Here is an 18489-nt window from a genome sequence, read left to right as displayed (position 1 = left end):
AGTTCTGCTTTCAATTTGCTAATTCTGTCTTCCATTGATTCAGTTCTACTCTTCTGTCTTTCCAGTGCATTATGAACTCTGAAATTTTAGTTTTCATCTGGAATTCCATTTTTTTTTGTTTGTTTGTGTGAATGGTTTCTAATTTTACATTTATTTTGCCAGTTGTTTCTTATATTGCTTAACCTGAATTCTTCTAGAGTTTTGTCTGTGTCCCATAATTTTATCTACTAGTTTCTTGGTTTTATCTTTTTTTTTTTTTTTCCCTTGATATCTTTCTTAATTTTTTTTGTAAAGTCCTCAATATAATTCTTTTGAATTCCTTTTCAGGTAGTTCCTATACCATTTCTTCCTCAGAATAGTTTTCTGGTTCTGTATTTTGGTCACTTTTTTGAGCCACTGTGCCTTGTTTCTTTCTGTGAACCAAAGTTTTCTATTGTCTCCAAGACATTATGGTGTTATTGTATTTGTATTTAATTGTTTATTGTATGTTGACATCTTTCACCCAGGCTTTTTGCTTTGTTTTGTTTTGATATATCTAGCTGTGCATGACTGAAAAAAAACAAACAAAAAACTACTCTACTCACTAGCGTGGAAGCACTTAGTTTCTCACCATCTGTCTCCCAGTGGGTGTGGTAGAGGATGTTAGTATGTGCATACTTCTCTGTTCACTGTTCATGTAGAAGAGTTGAGGGTGGGCTAGATGGGTGTTGTCAGTCATCTGTTGTTGATGATGTTATGCTGAAGTGGATGTGGGCACTTATCCAGTGCATCAGTGGTTGGAAGGTCAGATTTGGTTGGGTTATATGGACATGGTTTCTGACTCCCACCAAGTTGACAACAAAAATATGAAAAAATAAAAATAAACAAGAGAAAGATAAAGGAGAAGCACAAAAAAAAATGGGAAAAATAAAATAGAAAAGAGAAAAAGGAAAGAAAAAATCAAGGAGAATGTTTGTACAGTGGAGACAGAACACCAGTCCTCAGGAGCATGCTTTGCTGACCATGGAGGTAGCAGAGGAAGGGGTGCCCGGTCTGCAGTGCTGCTCTCTGCTAACTGAGGAAGCAGCAGGTGTGGGTTGTCTGATTTGCAGGAGCACGTGCCTTGAAATGTTAGGGTGGCATGTACACAACATCTGATCTGCAAGAATGCACCTTGTCAACTTAAGATGAGGCATGGGCAGTGTGTGGGGGGGGTGTTACACTGCTGCTGGCTGGGTAGGGATGTAGGGTGGCTACATTTCTCATCACCAGGTAGGTTTAGGGTGTACGAAGATCTCTGGTCATCAGCCACTGATGTGGGTGCTGGTGTAGTCCTATGTGAGAAGAGCTGGTTATCTGCTTCCTGTCTCAATTGGAATGGTGCTTGTAGTATGTTTTGGTTACTTCTTGAAAATCCAACAGAAATACCACAGGTGGATGCCTTTAACAAACAGGAGTTTATTCTCTTAAGTTTTGGAGGATAGAAGTTTGAGTTCAAAGTGCTAAGCTCTGGGGTCTGTGTGAAAGGCCCTGGGCCTTGGGCTTCAGCTCTTCCTCCTTCTCTTGGCCCTTTGGAGCTAGAGGTGTCTCTTCACTCAGGCAGCTGCTGGCTGCTGAGGTTAACAAGCCCTAGCTTGACTAATAAAAATAGCACAGTCCCAATATTACCAAACAACCTGGCAGGCCACTAATTCAAGTCCAGCGATAGTCCTAAGATCAGCAGGAAACATGGTAGGCTGTTAAATGAAGACTTGTCTACATTCAGGGTCCAAGCACACCAAAAAGCTCAGAGACCTTTCTCCACACTTCTCCTTATACGCTGGAAGCAGACCACATCTCTAAGGCAGCTACTCAGCTGCTCCAGTAGATTCCACCATGGAGTTGATTACCAATCTCATCATGGGGAATAACTACATTCAGCTGCCCAGCCACTCTAAACCAGGCCCAACCAGGTTGACACATAACCTTAACTACCACATGGTGATCTGAAATGGCCACACTGTTCTGGGCCACATGATATTTCCCCACTCTGTTTGTCCCCTTTTATGCTGTTTTCATTCAGTTGCTTCTTCTAATGAATATTTGAGCTGCTTCTTTATCCTTGCTGTTGAAACTTGTGTTTCCAGGATTATCGCCCATATCTGTTTTACTTGGTTTCTTAGGTCTTTATTGTATGATGTCTGGGTGGCATGTCCACCTAGTCTACCATCTTGCCTTTCTCATTTATTTACATTTTTTAATTTGTGAATCATTTTTTAAAATATTGTCATCCTTGTCAAAGAAAGCTTTTAGATAATTATGAGTAAGTGATAAGGAATTAAGAAAAAGTTATTTTTAAAGGAATTTTAAATTGCTTTACACATAATAATATATTTAAAAGTCCCTAAGTGGTGCAAATTGTTTCTGCTCAACTGCCATCCTTTAGGATGAAACCCATCCTGTGGCACAATGGAAGAAGTGACCCAACAATTTGCTTCCAGTAAGATTACAGCCAAAAAACCCTATGGAACTGTACTACTCTGTAGCACATGGGGTCTCCATGAGTCAGAATCTATTTGACAGCAACTGACAACAACAACAACACAATATATTTACAGGCACATACACGAAAACACAGAAATCTTAAGTATATTTCACTTACACTGTGTTTTTAAATCATATTAATCTATAATCTGAACTTATATAGATGACTGGGGAAGATTTAGGCAGTTTCATAAAAGATATTAATTAATATAATGAGGAAAGTATTCAATATGGCTTTTGGAAATGTAATAATAAAGCACTTAGCCTGGCTTTTTGGAACTCAATGGTTATTTAGTTACTCAATCAATAGCAGCAGTCTATGACTTATTTAAAGATTTTTCATTTCTTATTTTTCAGCTTGACCATCTCTGCTGAGTGTCCAATGCAACTTGAAGACTTCCCAATGGATGCCCATGCATGCCCTCTGAAGTTTGGCAGTTGTAAGTTATTTTCACAAGTAAGAACCATGTATATATATTTGGTAACTTTCCATATTTTTCCCCAAAATTTTGGTTTGGTATAAGCAAATTTGGGCTCTGATCTTTTTGAGAAGATTGGAGAGTGTTGAAGGCATACTCATCTTTGCTATCACCTGGATGAGGCAAAGGGTTAAGCACTTGGCTACAAGCTGAAAGGTTGATGGTTTGAAACAGGCCTCACACTGAAAGGTGCCTAGGAAAATAGGCCGATCATCTGCTTCCAAAAGGTCATTTGTTGTTGTTGTTGTTATTTGCTGTTGAGTCAGCCCCGACTCATAGCGACCCCTCCTTAGGTTTCCGAGGCAGTATCACTACGGAAGTAGGATTGCCCAGTCATAGACTTGAAAATTACTCTATCTTGGTTACCAGTCAGAATTGACCTGGTGGCAACTAACAACAATAACATACATCACACATTAGAATAATGAGAATGAAAGCACTGTAAAATCTTCTTGTTTTCACATCTCAGATTAAAGGTCACTTCCTCAGTGTGCCCCCTTGAAGACTCAATTTTAAATGCCTAGCCAGTAACTTTTAAAACTTGCATTATAATCATTGCTATGTTGGCTTACCACTCTCTCTAAAATGTTCCATAAAAGTAAGGATATTTTCTATCATGTTTATAGTAACTGCTCACCCTGTACACACAGCAGGAATTATTCTCTATAACAGAGAATTGCACAAAATAATCATTCGGTAAATACATGTTGTTTGAACAAATAAATTTTACTTTGTCCAAGTACATTAAATAGACTGTTACTTAAATCTAGAACAAACTCCTGGATTCATCTGAAACTATTCCAGACAGAAGACTGCCTTCAGATATATATTCTTCTGAGATATTTGGTATAAGCAGGATGGGAACCTACGTAGGATTTCCTTCTTTATACTGTTTGTTTGTGCTCATATTATGTCTTTTTATTTATTTAAAAAAATATTTTACTGTATTTTTTTGTGAAAGTATACACAGCAAAACAGATTTCCATTCAATAATTTCTACATACATTGTTCAGTGACATTGGTTACATTCTTTACCTTATGTCAACATTTTCATTACCTCAATTATAGTTTTTCCATTTCCAATGACCAACTCTTCCTGCCTCCCTACCTTCTCGTCTGTGCTTTAGTGTATTTGTTGACCATTTGTTTGCATGTAGATGATTTTTTAAAAAAAGACTATAATACTCAAAGGTTATATTCATTACTTTATGAGATAACTTGCTATTTAGCTAAAAGGTGAATTTTATTGAGAAGATAGTCTCAATTCAAGGTTTAAACAATATCTCAGGGTAATAAACTTGGGGATTCCTCCATTCTCAATGGGTCCAGTAAGTCTGGATTAGATAAAATTATTATTATTTTTTTTTTCAATTTTGAATTCTGCTCCAATTTTCCTCCCATTCTGTCATGTACCATCTCTTGCCCAGATTAAAGATTTGGTAGTGATGTTTTAGTTTTGATAGCAGAAGCATGTTCTCTGAGATTAAATGCCACACTATCTGGATTTGAATCCTGGTTATCCTAAAAAGAATAAATTGAATGATTGTGGGTAAGTTACTTAACCTCTCTAAACATCCTTTCCTCATTTGCTAAATGGATATTATTCCTGAAATGTTTATTTTCCTAAGTATTACTGTTTCTCTGTTATACTTACTGCTTCAATTATTTTTCTTTTTAAATCATATTACTGTGTTTTTTTTAAAAAAAAAAAAAAACTTCTAGGAATTGGTATTTATATATTCTTTTTTGACTTTTTATAGTTAACTTTAAATGTTATAAGCATATTTAGTGCTTTTCTAGCAATATAAACAAATTGCCAATGTTTGGTTCAACAGCCCCCAACCATGAAAAAATGCTTAGTGTGTTTTAATGTGGCTCATTTCTTTATCACTACTTATATCCAATCTTATAGAAATTACCTGAAAGTTTAGTATTGGATTTTTTAGTTCTCCTTCCCTTCTCCCTCACTCCATACCTTCTTTCTTTTTAAATATTGAATTTATGGAATCAGTTCCTGACAATAATAGTAATTCTCCACATCCTTATCATAAAAATTTTAATAAACAACAACAATCCTCTACTTTGGCTGAATTATTGACAGCCTAATTGAAATTAAATAAAAGCATTTATTTCTGTACCTTAACTGTGCAATCTCATAATTTTTCAAAGAAAAGTATGTTCAAGGAATAATTTTCAAAATTAGATATTACTGCATGATTCTAAGTCAGAATCATTTCACTACAACCAAGTTGTATACAAAATACCTAGTTGTTTCTGTATATATTCCAGAACTGACTAGATTGAAATTTAGAGGTATTGTATGAAACAGGCTCTAAATCACCTACTACAGATGACAATTTCAAGAGTATGAAAAAAGATTTTAATGTAAATTTGAGCACCTCTCCCCTTTACAATATTTCATACAAATATAATTTCTTTTAAAATACATACTTACACATTTAAGTTTGTTTTTTCTTTAAAATTTTGAAAATATAAGTAACTGAAATTACCTAGTCTTGAATCAAGTATTTCTCAAGCATCTCTAGTGTAATTAGTTAAAAATTACTCAAACCAAGATATACCCATTTCCCTCCTACCTCTAACCCTCCTTATACCTTGGATACCATTAATCTGTTCTGCATCCCTATAACTTTTGGCATTTCAGTATACTATATAAATAGAATCATACAGCATGCAACTTTTAGGACTGGATTTTTTTTTTTTTTTTAAATTCTGCATGTTGGAAAATATGGCCTTGGTGATAGAAATAACACTGAAGATCACATGATATAATTTTGCAAGACCAACAACTTATTCATCGTAAATACCTTTTTCAACAACACAAATGGTGGCTATACACATGGACTTTGCCAGATGGAGAAACACAGGAATCAGATTGACTACATCTCTGGCAAGAGGCAGTGGAGAAGCTTGACATCTTCAGCCAAAACAAGATCAGGAGCTGATTGTGGAACATACCATCATCTGCTCATATGCAAGTTCAAGCTGAAGCTGAAGATAATTAAAAGTAGTCCATGAGAACCAAAATATGATTTTGATTATATCTCTCCTGAATTTAGAGACCATCTGAAGAATAGATTTGATACATTGAACACCAGTGACCAAAAGCCAGAGAAATTGTGGGATGACATCAAGCACATCATCCATGAAGAAAGCAAAAGGTCATTGAAGAGACAGGAAAGGAAGAAAAGACCAAAATGGATGAGAGAAGAGACTCTGAAAGTTACCCTTGAATGGAGAGTAGCTAAAGCAAATGGAAGAAATGACAAGATAAAAGAACTGAACAGATTTCAAAGAACAGCTCGAGAAGACAAAGTCAATTATAATAATGAAATGTGCAAAGACCTGGAATTAGCAAACCGAAAGGGAAAATCACACTCAACATTTCTCATGCTGAAAGAACTGAGGAAAAATTTTAAACTTTGAGTTGCAATACTGAAGGGTTTTATGAGCAATATATTGTATGATCAGGAAACATCAAAAGAAGATGGAAGGAATATACAGAGTCACTATACCAAAAAGAATCGGTAGATGATCATCCATTTCAGGAGGTGGCATATGATCAAGAACCAGTGGTATTGAAGGAAGAAGTTGAAGTTCAGCTGAGAAATTGGCAAAAAAAAAAAAAAAGTCTCCAGAAATTAATGGAATACCCATTGAAATGTTTCAATAAATGGATGCTGTGCTGGAGGCACTCACGCAGCTATGCCAAGATATCTGGAAGGCAACTGACTGGAAGAGATCCATATTTGTACCCATTCCGAAGAAAGGTGATCCCCACAGAATGTGGAAATTATCAAACAATATCATTAAGATCACACACAAGTAAAATTTTGCTGAAAATAATTCAAAAACATTTGGAGCAATATATTGACAGAGAACTTCCAGAAATTCAAGCTGGATTCAGAAGAGGATGTGGGATGAGGGATATCATTGCTAATGTCAGATCTTAATGTTTTGGCTTAAAGCAAAGAATACCAGAAAGATGTTTCCTTGTGTTTTCTTGACCATGCAAAGGCATTTGACTGTGTGGATCATGACAAATTATGGATAACATTGAGAAGAATATGGATTCCAGAATAAGTAATTGTGTCCATGAGGAACCTGTACATAGCCAAGTTTGTTCAAACAGAACAACGGAATGATCCATGGTTTAAAATCAGGAAGGGTGTGTGTCAGAGTAGTATCCTTTCACCATATTTGTCAAACTGTATGCTGAGCAAATGCTTTGAGAAGCTGGACTACATGAAGAAGAATGTGGCATCAGGATATGAGGAAGACTCATTAACAACCTGTGATATGCAGATGACACAACCTTGCTTACTGAAAATGAAGATGACTTACTGATGAAGATTTAAAAATACAGTCTGCAATATGGATTATACCTCAACATAAAGAAAGTGAAACTCCTTACAACTGGACCAATAAGCAACATTACCATAAATGGAGAAGGAATTAAAGTTTCAAAGATTTCATGTTATTTTGTTCTACAACCAACACCAATGGGAGCAGCAGCCAAGAAATTAGACATTGTGTCACACTAGGCAAATCTGCTGCATAAGAACTCTTTAAAGTGTTGAAGAGCAAAGATGTGTCCTTGAAGAATAAAGTGTGCCTATCCCAAGCCATGGTGTTTTCAATTGCCTCATATACATGAGAAATCTGGACAATGAATAAGAAAGACTGAAGAAGAGCTGAGGCTTTTGATTTGTTGTGTCTTTGAAGAATACTGAAAATACCATGGTCTGCCAGAAGAACTAACAAATCAGTCCTGGAGAAAGTACAGCTGGTATGTTCCTTGGAAGCAAGAATGACCAGACTTCATCTCACCAACTTTGGTCATGTTGTCAGAAGGGAACATTCCCTAGAGAGGGATATCATACCTGGTAAAGTTGAGGGTCAGAGAAAATGGGAAAGACCTCTATCAAGATGGATTGACACAGTTATGACAAGGATTGCCTTAGGTATAGCAAGGATTGTGAGGCTGGCACAGGACTGGCCAGTGTTTCATTCTGTTATACATAGGGTTGCTATGAGTCAAACCTGATTCAATGGCACCTAACATCAACAACAACAGTATTCCACTATATGAATGTACCATAATTTGCTTACCCATTCATCTATGGGAGAGACATCTGGGTTGTTTCTAGTTTTAGGCCATTGCAAATAAGGCTTCTGTAAACATTTGTATACAAGTATTTGTGTGAACATAAAATTTCATCTCAGAGATAATGCCCATGAGTGCAATTGTTGGGGGTTATATTTGCCACATAAATAGTTTGTTAAGAAACTGCCAAAGGATTTTCCAGATGGGCTGTACGATTTTACATCCCATCTCTGTTGTATGATGAGGGGTACACTTTCTCTGCATCCTCCCAGTATTTGGTGATTTCTCCCATTCTGTAGCTTGTTTTTTTCATCTTCTTAGCAGGGTCTTTTGCAGAGCAAAAGTTTATATTGTGGTGAAGTCCATTCTTCCAAATCTTTCTTTTATGGTGTATGCTTTTGGTATCTAGTCTAACAACACCTTCCCTAGCACTACATCACAAATATTTCCTGTTTTGTCAGTTGGACATACTTTTGTGGGTCCATTTTTGGTTTATTTAATCTGTTCCATTAATCTGTGTGTTTATCACTCTATCAGTACCACACAGTTGTGATTAATGCAGCTATATGGGTCTTAACAAACCTCTAGCAAGAATGGCAAAGGGAAAAAAAAAAAAAAAAAAGAGCAGCCACAAAGTACCAATTTCTGGAACGAAACATGGGAATCCTGTGGACTCAAAAGGATAAAAGGAAATACAATCAATGACTCTCCACACATACATTTTTCTTGAGTCTTACCCTTTGACCTATCGATTATTTTTAAAATGTGTAGTTTAATTTTCAATATTCTTCCCAATTTATTCCTCTTTTCCAGAATTGTTTTAGCTTTTTCAGTTTGCCCTCCCATTTAAATTTTAGAATAAAGTTTTCTATATCTATTAAAAAACTGCTGGGATTTGGATAGGGTTGTGTTAAACTTGTATATCAATTTAAGGGAAAATTGACTGTGTCAAATAATTCATTCCATGGACAATATATGTCTCCATTTATTTACATATTATCTGTTTTTCAATATCAGTGTTTTGTGATTTTTCAGCATAGAAGTGTTGTACATGTTTTGTTAGATTTATACCGAAGTATTTAATTTTTTGAGAGAATATAAATGGTACTTTTAATTTCAGGATTCCCATGTTTGTTGCTAGTACATAGAAAATCATTAGATTTTTGTACGTTTATCTTGTATCTTGTGGCAGTTATTGCTTCTAGGAGGTTTTTTCTGTTTTGGATGCTGTTTTCTGTTTTGGATTTTCTACATATACAATAATGCCATATACAAATAGGGAGAGTTTCATTTCTTCTTTTTTTGATTTGCATACTTTTATTTCCTTTTCTTGCCTAATTGTGATCTAGAACTTCTAGTACTCTGCTGTTTAAGAACAGTGAGAGTTGACATGATAGCCTTGTTTCCAGTCTTAAGAGAAAATCATTTACTTTTCCATCATTAAGTCTAATGTCAGCTGTAATTTTTTTAAATAATTTTTTTCTTTATCAAATTGAGGATATTCCTCTCTATTTCTTGTTTACTGAGAACTTTTGTCTGAATGTTGAATTTGTGAAATACCTTTCATCATTGATTACTATGATCATGCGATTTTTCTTCTGTAGCTGGTTAATATGATGAATTACATTATATTTTAAATATTTAAATACTTTCCTTCTCTGGGGCAGGAGTGGAAAACTCATTTGGTCATGGTATACATTTTTTTTTTTTTTTAATGTGTTTGTTAAATTATATTTGCTAATATTTTGTTAGGAGTTTTATGTTTGGCTGGGTTCTCTGGAGAAGCAAAATCAGTAAAGCTTAGAGAGAGTAAAAAGGAAATGTATCTTAGGAAAATGGCTCATACACTTACAGAAGCTGGCAAGTCCCAAGTTGTTGGATCAAACATCAATCTGGAGGCTTTTCCTGACTCACACAGCTGCAGGGGCTAACGAGCTCAAGGTTGGCAGGCAGTATACTGGCTGTTGACACCAAAGAATGACAAATCCACGATATCCAGGCAGAATTGTGAATTGTTCGCTCACAGACAGTTGTAGACACCACAACAGAATCCCAATCCACAGGAGAAGAGAGTCTCTTTTCCCAGGATGTCCACAAATGTACTGGAAGCAGGCCACACCCCTAGAGAAACTCCCCTTCAAGGGATTGGCTGCTCAAAATATATGCATCTGATCCCATCATGGGAACAACCCACATCACAATTGCTTAAACCACACAGAATCGTGGTCCAGCCAAGTTGACACACAGCTCCAACCATCAAAAGTTTTTATGTCCATATTCATATGGGATATTGTTCTGTTCTTGTGTTAGCTTTTGGTACTGTTTTTGGTTTTGGCACCAGAATAATACCAGCTTCATAAAATGGTTTAGAAAGTGCTTCCTCCTTGTTTATTTTCCGGAAAATATTTTGTAGAACTGGTGTTAGTTCTTCTTTAAACATTTGTTAAAATCCTCTAGTGAAGTTGTCTGGTCCTGACCATTTCTTTTTTAAAGGGAGATTTTAAATTATTAATTATTTAACACTTACACCAAGAAAACAAACTCACTGCCATAGAGTGGATTCAGACTCACATTGACTCCAATTGGGTTTCTGAGGTGGTAAATCTTTAAAGTAGATTGCCCCATCTTTCTTCCACAGTGGCTGGTGGGTTTGAACTTCCAGCCTTCTGAATAGCAGTCAAATGCCTTAAGGACTACTCCACCAGAGCTATTTTTAATACCTATTAAAAAGCAAACAAACAAATAAACTCACTGCTATCTAGTCATTTCCAACTCACAGCGACCCATCCTTGGGTTTCTGGGGTGGTATCTCTGTGGAAGGAACTCTGGTAGCTTAGTGCACTTGACTGCTAATCAAAAGGCCGGAGGTTGGAACCCACCAGTGACTCCTCAGAAGGAAGGTTGGGCAATCTACTTCCGTAGTGATACCGCCTCAGAAACCCATGGAGGGATCACTAAGAGTCAGATCTGACTTGGTGGCACAAAACAATGACAGCAATATCTCTATGGAAGTAGATTGCCCAATCTTCCCTATTATCTGTGTCATGTTGAGTGACTTGTAATACCTTGTGTTTTTGAGGATATGATCTGTTTCAACTAAGTTGTCAAATGTATGTGTATAGAGTTGTTTCTTGTAGTTCCTATTGTGTTTGTAAGGTGTGTAGGATCTATAGTGATATCCCAAATTTTGTTCCTGATATTGGTGCTTTGCATCTGCTCTCTTTTTCAGCCTTTCTAGAGGTTTGTTAACTTTATTTATCTTTCCCTAGAACCTGGCATTTGTTTTGTTGATTTTCTCTGTTGTTTTGGTTTTCTGTTAAACTGATCTCTGGTTTTGTCTTTTTAATTTAATTTGTTTTACTTGCCTTGGTTACTTGCTTAAAGTTTAGTTTGTTGTCCTTTTTCTAGGTGCTTGAGGTGAAAACTTTGATTATTGGTTTAAACTTTTCCTCTTTGATAACATTTGATTTGTTGTTGTTGTATCACTATGGAAGTAGATTACCCAACCTTTCCTTAGTGCTATAAATTCATTTTTTTTGTTTTTGTTTTTTTGTTTTTGGAGCATTGCTTTAGCTGTGTTACTGTATTTTAAAATGCTGTATTTTCATTTTCATTCTATACAGTGTTTTTATTTTTCCTGACTCTTATGCTTTGACCCATGGATTGTTTAGAACTGTACTGTTAATTTTCAAGTGTTTGAAGATTTTATTATCTTAATTCCATTATAGTTACAATTCACTCACTGAATGATTTAAATGATTTTACTTTTGTTGCAGTTTGTTTTATGTCCCAGAATATGGTGTTTTTTAATACTTTTTTCTGTGGACATTTGAAAATTATTTGTATTAACCACTGCTATGGGAACTCTGGAGGAGCTCTGGTAGCATAGTGCCTAAGGCACTTGACTGCTAACCAGAAGGCTGGCGGTTCAAACCCACCAGCCACTCCTCAGAAGGACGATTGGACAATCTACTTCCATAGTGTTACTGCCTCAGAAACCCAGGGAGTGTTCAGTATGATTCAGATATGACTTGTTGGCAGTGAGTTTTTTTAGATGGAGTATTCTAAAAATTCTGATTAGATCTTATTGCTTGATGATGTTGTTGAATTATTCTATGCTGTTACAGACTTTTATTGTCCATCAACAGTGGAGAGAAGGGTACTGAAGCTTCCAAATATAATTGTGGATTTGTCAATTTCTCCTTTCTGTTCTATTTTTTGTTTTACAAATGTTTTAATTCTACTATTTGCTAAATACACTTTTAGGATTGTCATATGTTCTTGGTGGATTGACTGTTTTATCACCATACACTATCACTCTCTTTCTCAGGTAATTTTCTCTGCTTTAAAGCATACTTTATGTGATATCAATATAGCTGCTCCTGATTTTTTTAAATTAATATTTGAATGATATATAATTTTACTTTCAATATCTATATCATTATTCTTAAATTGAGTTTATTTTTGATGACTTTTTAAATTCACATTGTAAATATTTGTATTTCATCTGAGATTTATACTGTTTACATTTATTATAATTATTGATATGTTAAGGCTTATATCTACCATTTTTTATTATGCTTTCTGGGATTTTTTTCTCTTTCTGTTTTTCACTCCCTCATTTTCTTTTTTCCTTCCTTGCTGTGAGTTACATGAACTTTTTTTTTTAGAATTCTTTTTTCTTTTAGGAAAAAAAAATTATTGTGATTTGCGTGCAAATTTACAAAGCAGATTCATTTTACTCTCAACAGTTAGTTACATGGCATTGATTACACATTTATTTTCACAGCATTGATTACAATCCCCAAAACAAAATGCTCTCCTCCCATCTCCCTGTGACTACCTCTTCCTTTTGTCCTTCTTATCTATACATTCCTATCTATCTTGAGTACCCCCTATGCAAATGATGCCCTTCTGATCTCTCACAATTGGTTGATCTAAGGGGTACATCTTCCCAGGGTAGGTGTTCTGCTCATAAGACTTTATACTGTTTGGCTGAGAGTAATCCACAGAAGTAAGTCCAGTTTCAGGCCTGGAAAGATAACCTGGGGCCATAGTCTCTGGGGTTTCACTTGTCTCCATTCTACCAGTAATTCTGGTCACTTTTGTGTTTTTGAATTTTGTTTCACATTTTTCCTCCCACTCTATCCAACCAAAAACCAAACCAAACTCACTGCTATCAAGTCGGATCCGACTCATAATGACCTCTCCTTGGGTTTCCGAGGCAGTATCACTACAGAAGTAGATTGCACAATCTTCCTTCCAAGGAGTGGCTGGTGAGTTCGAAACACTAACCTTCTGGTTAATAGTCAAATCTATTAGGCAATACATCACCACAGCTCTTACCCACTATATCCAGGATCTACAATTTTGATCCCTTCCAAGTGGTTGGTATTGGTAGCCAGCACTGTCTAGTTTTTCTGGTCTCAGGGTCATGAAGGCTGAGGTTCCTGTGGTCCATCAGATCTTTGGACTAATTGTTTCCATATGACTTTGACATTCTTCACTCTTAGCTCCAGATGAGGGGAGACTAATAGTTATGTCTTAAATGACCACTTGAAAGCTTCTAAGACCCCAGTTGCTACTCACCAAAGTAGGATGTATAACAAGATTTTTATGTACTATGTTGTGCTAATTGAGCTTGATGTCCCCTTATTCCATGCTCCTGAGATGGCGGGCATAGTGACTCACTTCTTCAAGGTGTTTGGTTGTCACTGACAAGCTACTCCAACCTTGTCTCCTGTGAGTTTTATAATGTATATGGTTATTTTTGTAGCACAGAAGCACATGTGGTAGTGTCAGCAGCCAAATCTATCTATGGTCCTGAGCAATATAACAAGTGTGTGACTAGCACAATAACAATAGGGAAGAGGATAGAGAGGTACACAAAAAGTATAGATAACAGAGGCAAATACTATTGCATACACAATACTGTGTTATCAGTAACAACAAACATGGGTGGATGCATAAACAGGTGATAAGATCACATATGTTGTTGTTGTTGTATGCCATCGAGTCGGCCCAACTCATAGCGACCACTCCTTGGGTTTCCGAGGCAATATCACTACGGAAGTAGGATTGCCCAACCTTCCTTCCGAGGAGTGGCTGGTGGGTTTGAACCGCCAGCCTTCTGGTTAGCAGTCAAGTGCCTTAGGCATTATGCTACCAGAGCTCCTAAGATCACATATAGGTAGGCAAATTGGAATAAGCCCATGACTATAGAATTCCATTTTGATTTATTTGCAGTGTTTTTCTTTGTGTCTCTTTGTTAGCTTCTTTTAGTGGTGGCTCTAAGTATCACTATACATGTACATTATTCATCAGAGTCTGTCATTACTTTAGGGGTTCAAATGAAGAATAAAAATCTTACTTCCCTTTTTATCTCTTTACCTTACACTAGTTATCTTAAATATTTCTTCTATATAAATTTAGAACCATATCAGAGGGTTATAAATTTTACTTGAACTATTAAATTTAATTTAAATAACTCAAGAGAAGAAAAAATAATATATTACATTTATCCATATTTTTTTACTACCACTTACTTTTTTGCTTCATATTGTTACAAGATTCCTTCTTTCAAAGTTACCTTCATATTTCATGAATATTCTTTAGCTATCCTTTTAGTTTAGGTCTGCAGGCAACAAACTGCTAATTTTTCTTCCTCAGAGAATGCATTAATTTCTTCTTAACTCCTGAAGCATATTTTCACTAAATATAAGATTCTCAGTCAATGGATCTTTTCTTTAGCACTTGGAAAATGTAGTGCCTACTTCTTTCTTGCCTTATTATGTTTTAGTAATAAATATGTTGCCATTCATATAAATGATAAAGGTGAGTATAGCCTCATTATTTTTTAGATTAGGGTGTTGTTGTTGTTATTTGCCGACGAGTCGGCCCCGACTCATCGTGACCCCTCCTTGGGTTTCCGAGGCAGTATCACTACGGAAGTAGGATTGCCCAACCTTCCTTCCAAGGAGTGGCTGGTGGGTTTGAACTGTCAGCCTTCTGGTTAGCAGTCAAGTGGTAGGAAGCCATATTCCCTACTCATTCTCATTTGACACTGCAACAGATGCCAGGGCCAAAGTTATTGCTTTGTGAGGATTGAAGTTAAGCTTATCAAGTAAATATTTAATATGTTATATTTTGCAGTCTAGACTCTTCCTCTGATACCTTTTATTTTCATTTTTCTATTATGATTTCCTCCTTGTTTTGTTTCATTGAAAGAATATTTTCTTCACATCTTATGTATAATTATAATAAAATATAAGCTGCCTTAATATTCTTATCTACTGATCCAAGCACATGAATCTTCTTGGAGTCAATCCATAGATCATAATTTCTCTTGAGCTTGGGTCATGATTTTCATTTTCTTTTACATTTCATAATTTTAAATTGGGAGCTCTGATATTGTAGTGCCTAAAGCACTTGATTGCTAACCAGAAGACTGGTGATTCAAACCCACCAGCCACTCCTCGGAAGGAAGGATGGGCAACCTACTGCTGTAGTGATACTGCCTCAGAAACCCAAGGAGGGGTCACTATGAGTCGGGTCCAACTTGACAGCACAAAACAATAACAACAACAATTTTAAATTATGTTCTATTTCATTGTTATATTGCAGACACTCTGGATTCTGTTAAATTTCTTTAAAAATTGTTATTACTCAGTTCATTTGACTGAGCTCAAATTCCAAACTCTGTCTTTCCTGTGGTGGGTGGCTAGACTATGCTCCATAATTGCATAGTCAGCCATCAGTGATTCTATACCTAGATTATATACATCAGAGATTATATACCTTTTCATATATCAAATTTTAGGCACTTTGTCTGTATGTATTTCCTTACTAGGATGTTTCTTCTCACTTTCCTGCTGCAATAGCTCCTCCAGACTCTTTATTTTGCTTCTTATGGCCAGTAAGACTGAAGGTTTCTGCTAGAGTTTCAGCCACCTCACAGCACCTGCTCCCCACTTTTCTAGAAATAGCCTCTTCCTACTCCAAGCATCAGGAACTCTGGTAGTGTTGTGCCTAAGGCACTTGACTGCTAACCAAGGCTGGCGGTTCAAACCCACCAGCCACTCCTCAGAAGGAAGATGGGGCAATCTACTTCCGTAGTGATACTGCCTCGGAAACCCAAGGAGGGGTCGCTATGAGTGGGGCCCGACTTGATGGCACACAACAACAACAATAACACTCCAAGTATCAGGAGCTCTGGTAGCATAGTGCCTAAGGCACTTGACTGCTAACCAGAAGGCTGGCGGTTCAAACCCTCCAGCCACTCCTCAGAAGGAAGGTTGGGCAATCTATTTCCACAGTGATACTGCCTTGGAAACCCAAGAAGGGGTCGCTATGAGTCGAGTCTGACTCGACAGCACATAACAACAACAACTCCAAGTATCAACACACCTGTTTCTTCTAGTCCTTGGTTGACATCCAGTGCCTTCAGGTCATTATTTGTATGTTCCCTCCAGGGTTATTTGTTCCTATTTAAGAGGAACTACTCTGACATTACTGGAAATAGAATCTCTTTTCAGTCCAAGAATTTCTTTTTAAATTTTTTATATCATTCCAAGGGGATTTTAAAAATCAGGAGAGATAAGGGCCAAAAACAGATTGGAAGGATATAATTCATTTATTTCAAACTATTATCTCCAAATGCCATGGAGGGATAAAGATATACATTTATTTAAGGAACATAGGATTTGTGTAAATCATTTGCTGCCGTGGGGTAGCTGTGGATGTAAGTACTTGGGACAGCACTTTTAACAATTCCTACTGAACTGTATTTGATAACCACTGATTCCTGTACCAAGAGAAAAATGACATGTATAGTTTAAAATTATGTTATTCTTTGTGTATGCAAATAATTCCTTTAATCTAATTTAATGCAAAAAAAATGGAAAGTTAAAATTATTTTATTTTTTGCTAGTTGGTTAAATAAGGTCAAGAGAATATGATCTTCTCATACAACAGCAGTAGTGTGCAAAACAAGCTGCACAAAAGCTGGTAAAGAAAAATACCTTATTATCAGTTATGTGCCATTCTAGTCTTTCTTCATTAAGTGGTCTCATATTTAACACCAACCAACCAACCGCTAGAGAGTTAAATAATCTATCACATTCTAAATTAACTTACACATCTAATAAGGGCTCTTCACTTTCTACATTCAATCAAACAAAATAAGATAAACTTGTATATTGTTGTTCTTGTTGTTGTTATGTGCCACTGAGTCATCTCCTACTCATAGTGATCTCTCCTTGGGTTTCTGAGGCAGCATCACTATGGAAGTAGATTTCCCAATCTTCCTTCTGAGGAGTGGATGGTGGGTTTGAACCACCAACCTTTCGGTTAGTTGTCAATGCCTTAGGCACTATGCCACCAGAGCTCCCAACTTGTATTTTATATATATATAAAATTCTTAAACACAGTAAACCAAAAACCTAACTCACTGCCATCACGTCTATTCCGATTCACAGTGACCCCCTTTGGGTTTCTGAGTTGGTAAATCTTTACAGTTAAGGGATACAAACATGTCTCGGTTTGTCCTACTGTGGTGATGTGTTGCTGTGAGTCTTGAGGCTGTGTCATCATGTTTCAAATCCAGTGGGGTGCACATGGTGCACAGGTCTCAGTGGGGCTTGCAGACTGAGATATACAAGGAAGAAGGAAGAGGCCATCCACTTCTCAAAGAATTGGCCAGGGGGAACCTTATGATTAGCAGAGAAACACTGTCTGATACATTACTGTGCAACTTTATGAATAGTCCAGAAACACTGTCCAATATAGAGGAGGAGGATGAGTCACTTAGGTTAGAAGGGTCTCAAAATAGGACTGGGAAAGAGCTGCATCAACAGAGTAAAACAAGCCTTACTGATATAGATAAGGTAAAACTTTCAAGAACTCCATTTGCTGACATGGCACAACTCAAATTGAGGAGAAACAGCTGCAAGCATCCATTGATAATCGGAACATGGAATGTCCGAAGTATGAAACTAGGAAAACTGGAAGTTGTCAAAAATGAAATGGAACACATAAAGATTGATATCCTAGGCATTTGTGAGCTGAAATGGATTGGTTTTGCCTATTTTGAATCAGACAACCATATGGTCTATTATGCTGGGAATGACAATTTGAAGAAGAATGGTGTGGCATTCATCATCACAAAGGATGTTTCAAGATCTGTCCTGAAGTACAGTGCTGTCAGTGATAGCATAATATCCATACACCTACAAGGAAGACCAGTTAATACAACTATTATCCAAATTTATGCACCAACCACCAAAACCAAAGATGAGGAAATTGAAGAATTTTATCAGCTTCTACAGTCTGAAATTGACCAAACATGCAATCAGGATGTGTTAATTATCACTGGTGACTGGA

At 36.4% G+C, this 18489-nt stretch overlaps 1 protein-coding gene across 1 annotated transcript in view; it reads left to right on the top strand.

The window, feature by feature from the left end:
• Positions 1–18489, top strand: part of GABRA5 (gamma-aminobutyric acid type A receptor subunit alpha5) — a 243067-nt gene that overhangs the window by 72728 nt on the left and 151850 nt on the right. Inside the window, exon 5 of the mRNA XM_007945972.2 lies at positions 2860–2942. Coding sequence (XP_007944163.1) covers positions 2860–2942 — 83 coding nt within the window. The remainder of the gene's footprint in view (positions 1–2859; positions 2943–18489) is intronic.

The sequence above is a fragment of the Orycteropus afer genome, unplaced genomic scaffold (assembly GCF_000298275.1).
Source record: "Orycteropus afer afer isolate SDZICR_OR568_19922 unplaced genomic scaffold, OryAfe1.0 scaffold00146, whole genome shotgun sequence".
Taxonomy (NCBI): domain Eukaryota; kingdom Metazoa; phylum Chordata; class Mammalia; order Tubulidentata; family Orycteropodidae; genus Orycteropus; species Orycteropus afer.
This window is presented reverse-complemented; position numbering and strand designations above follow the sequence as displayed.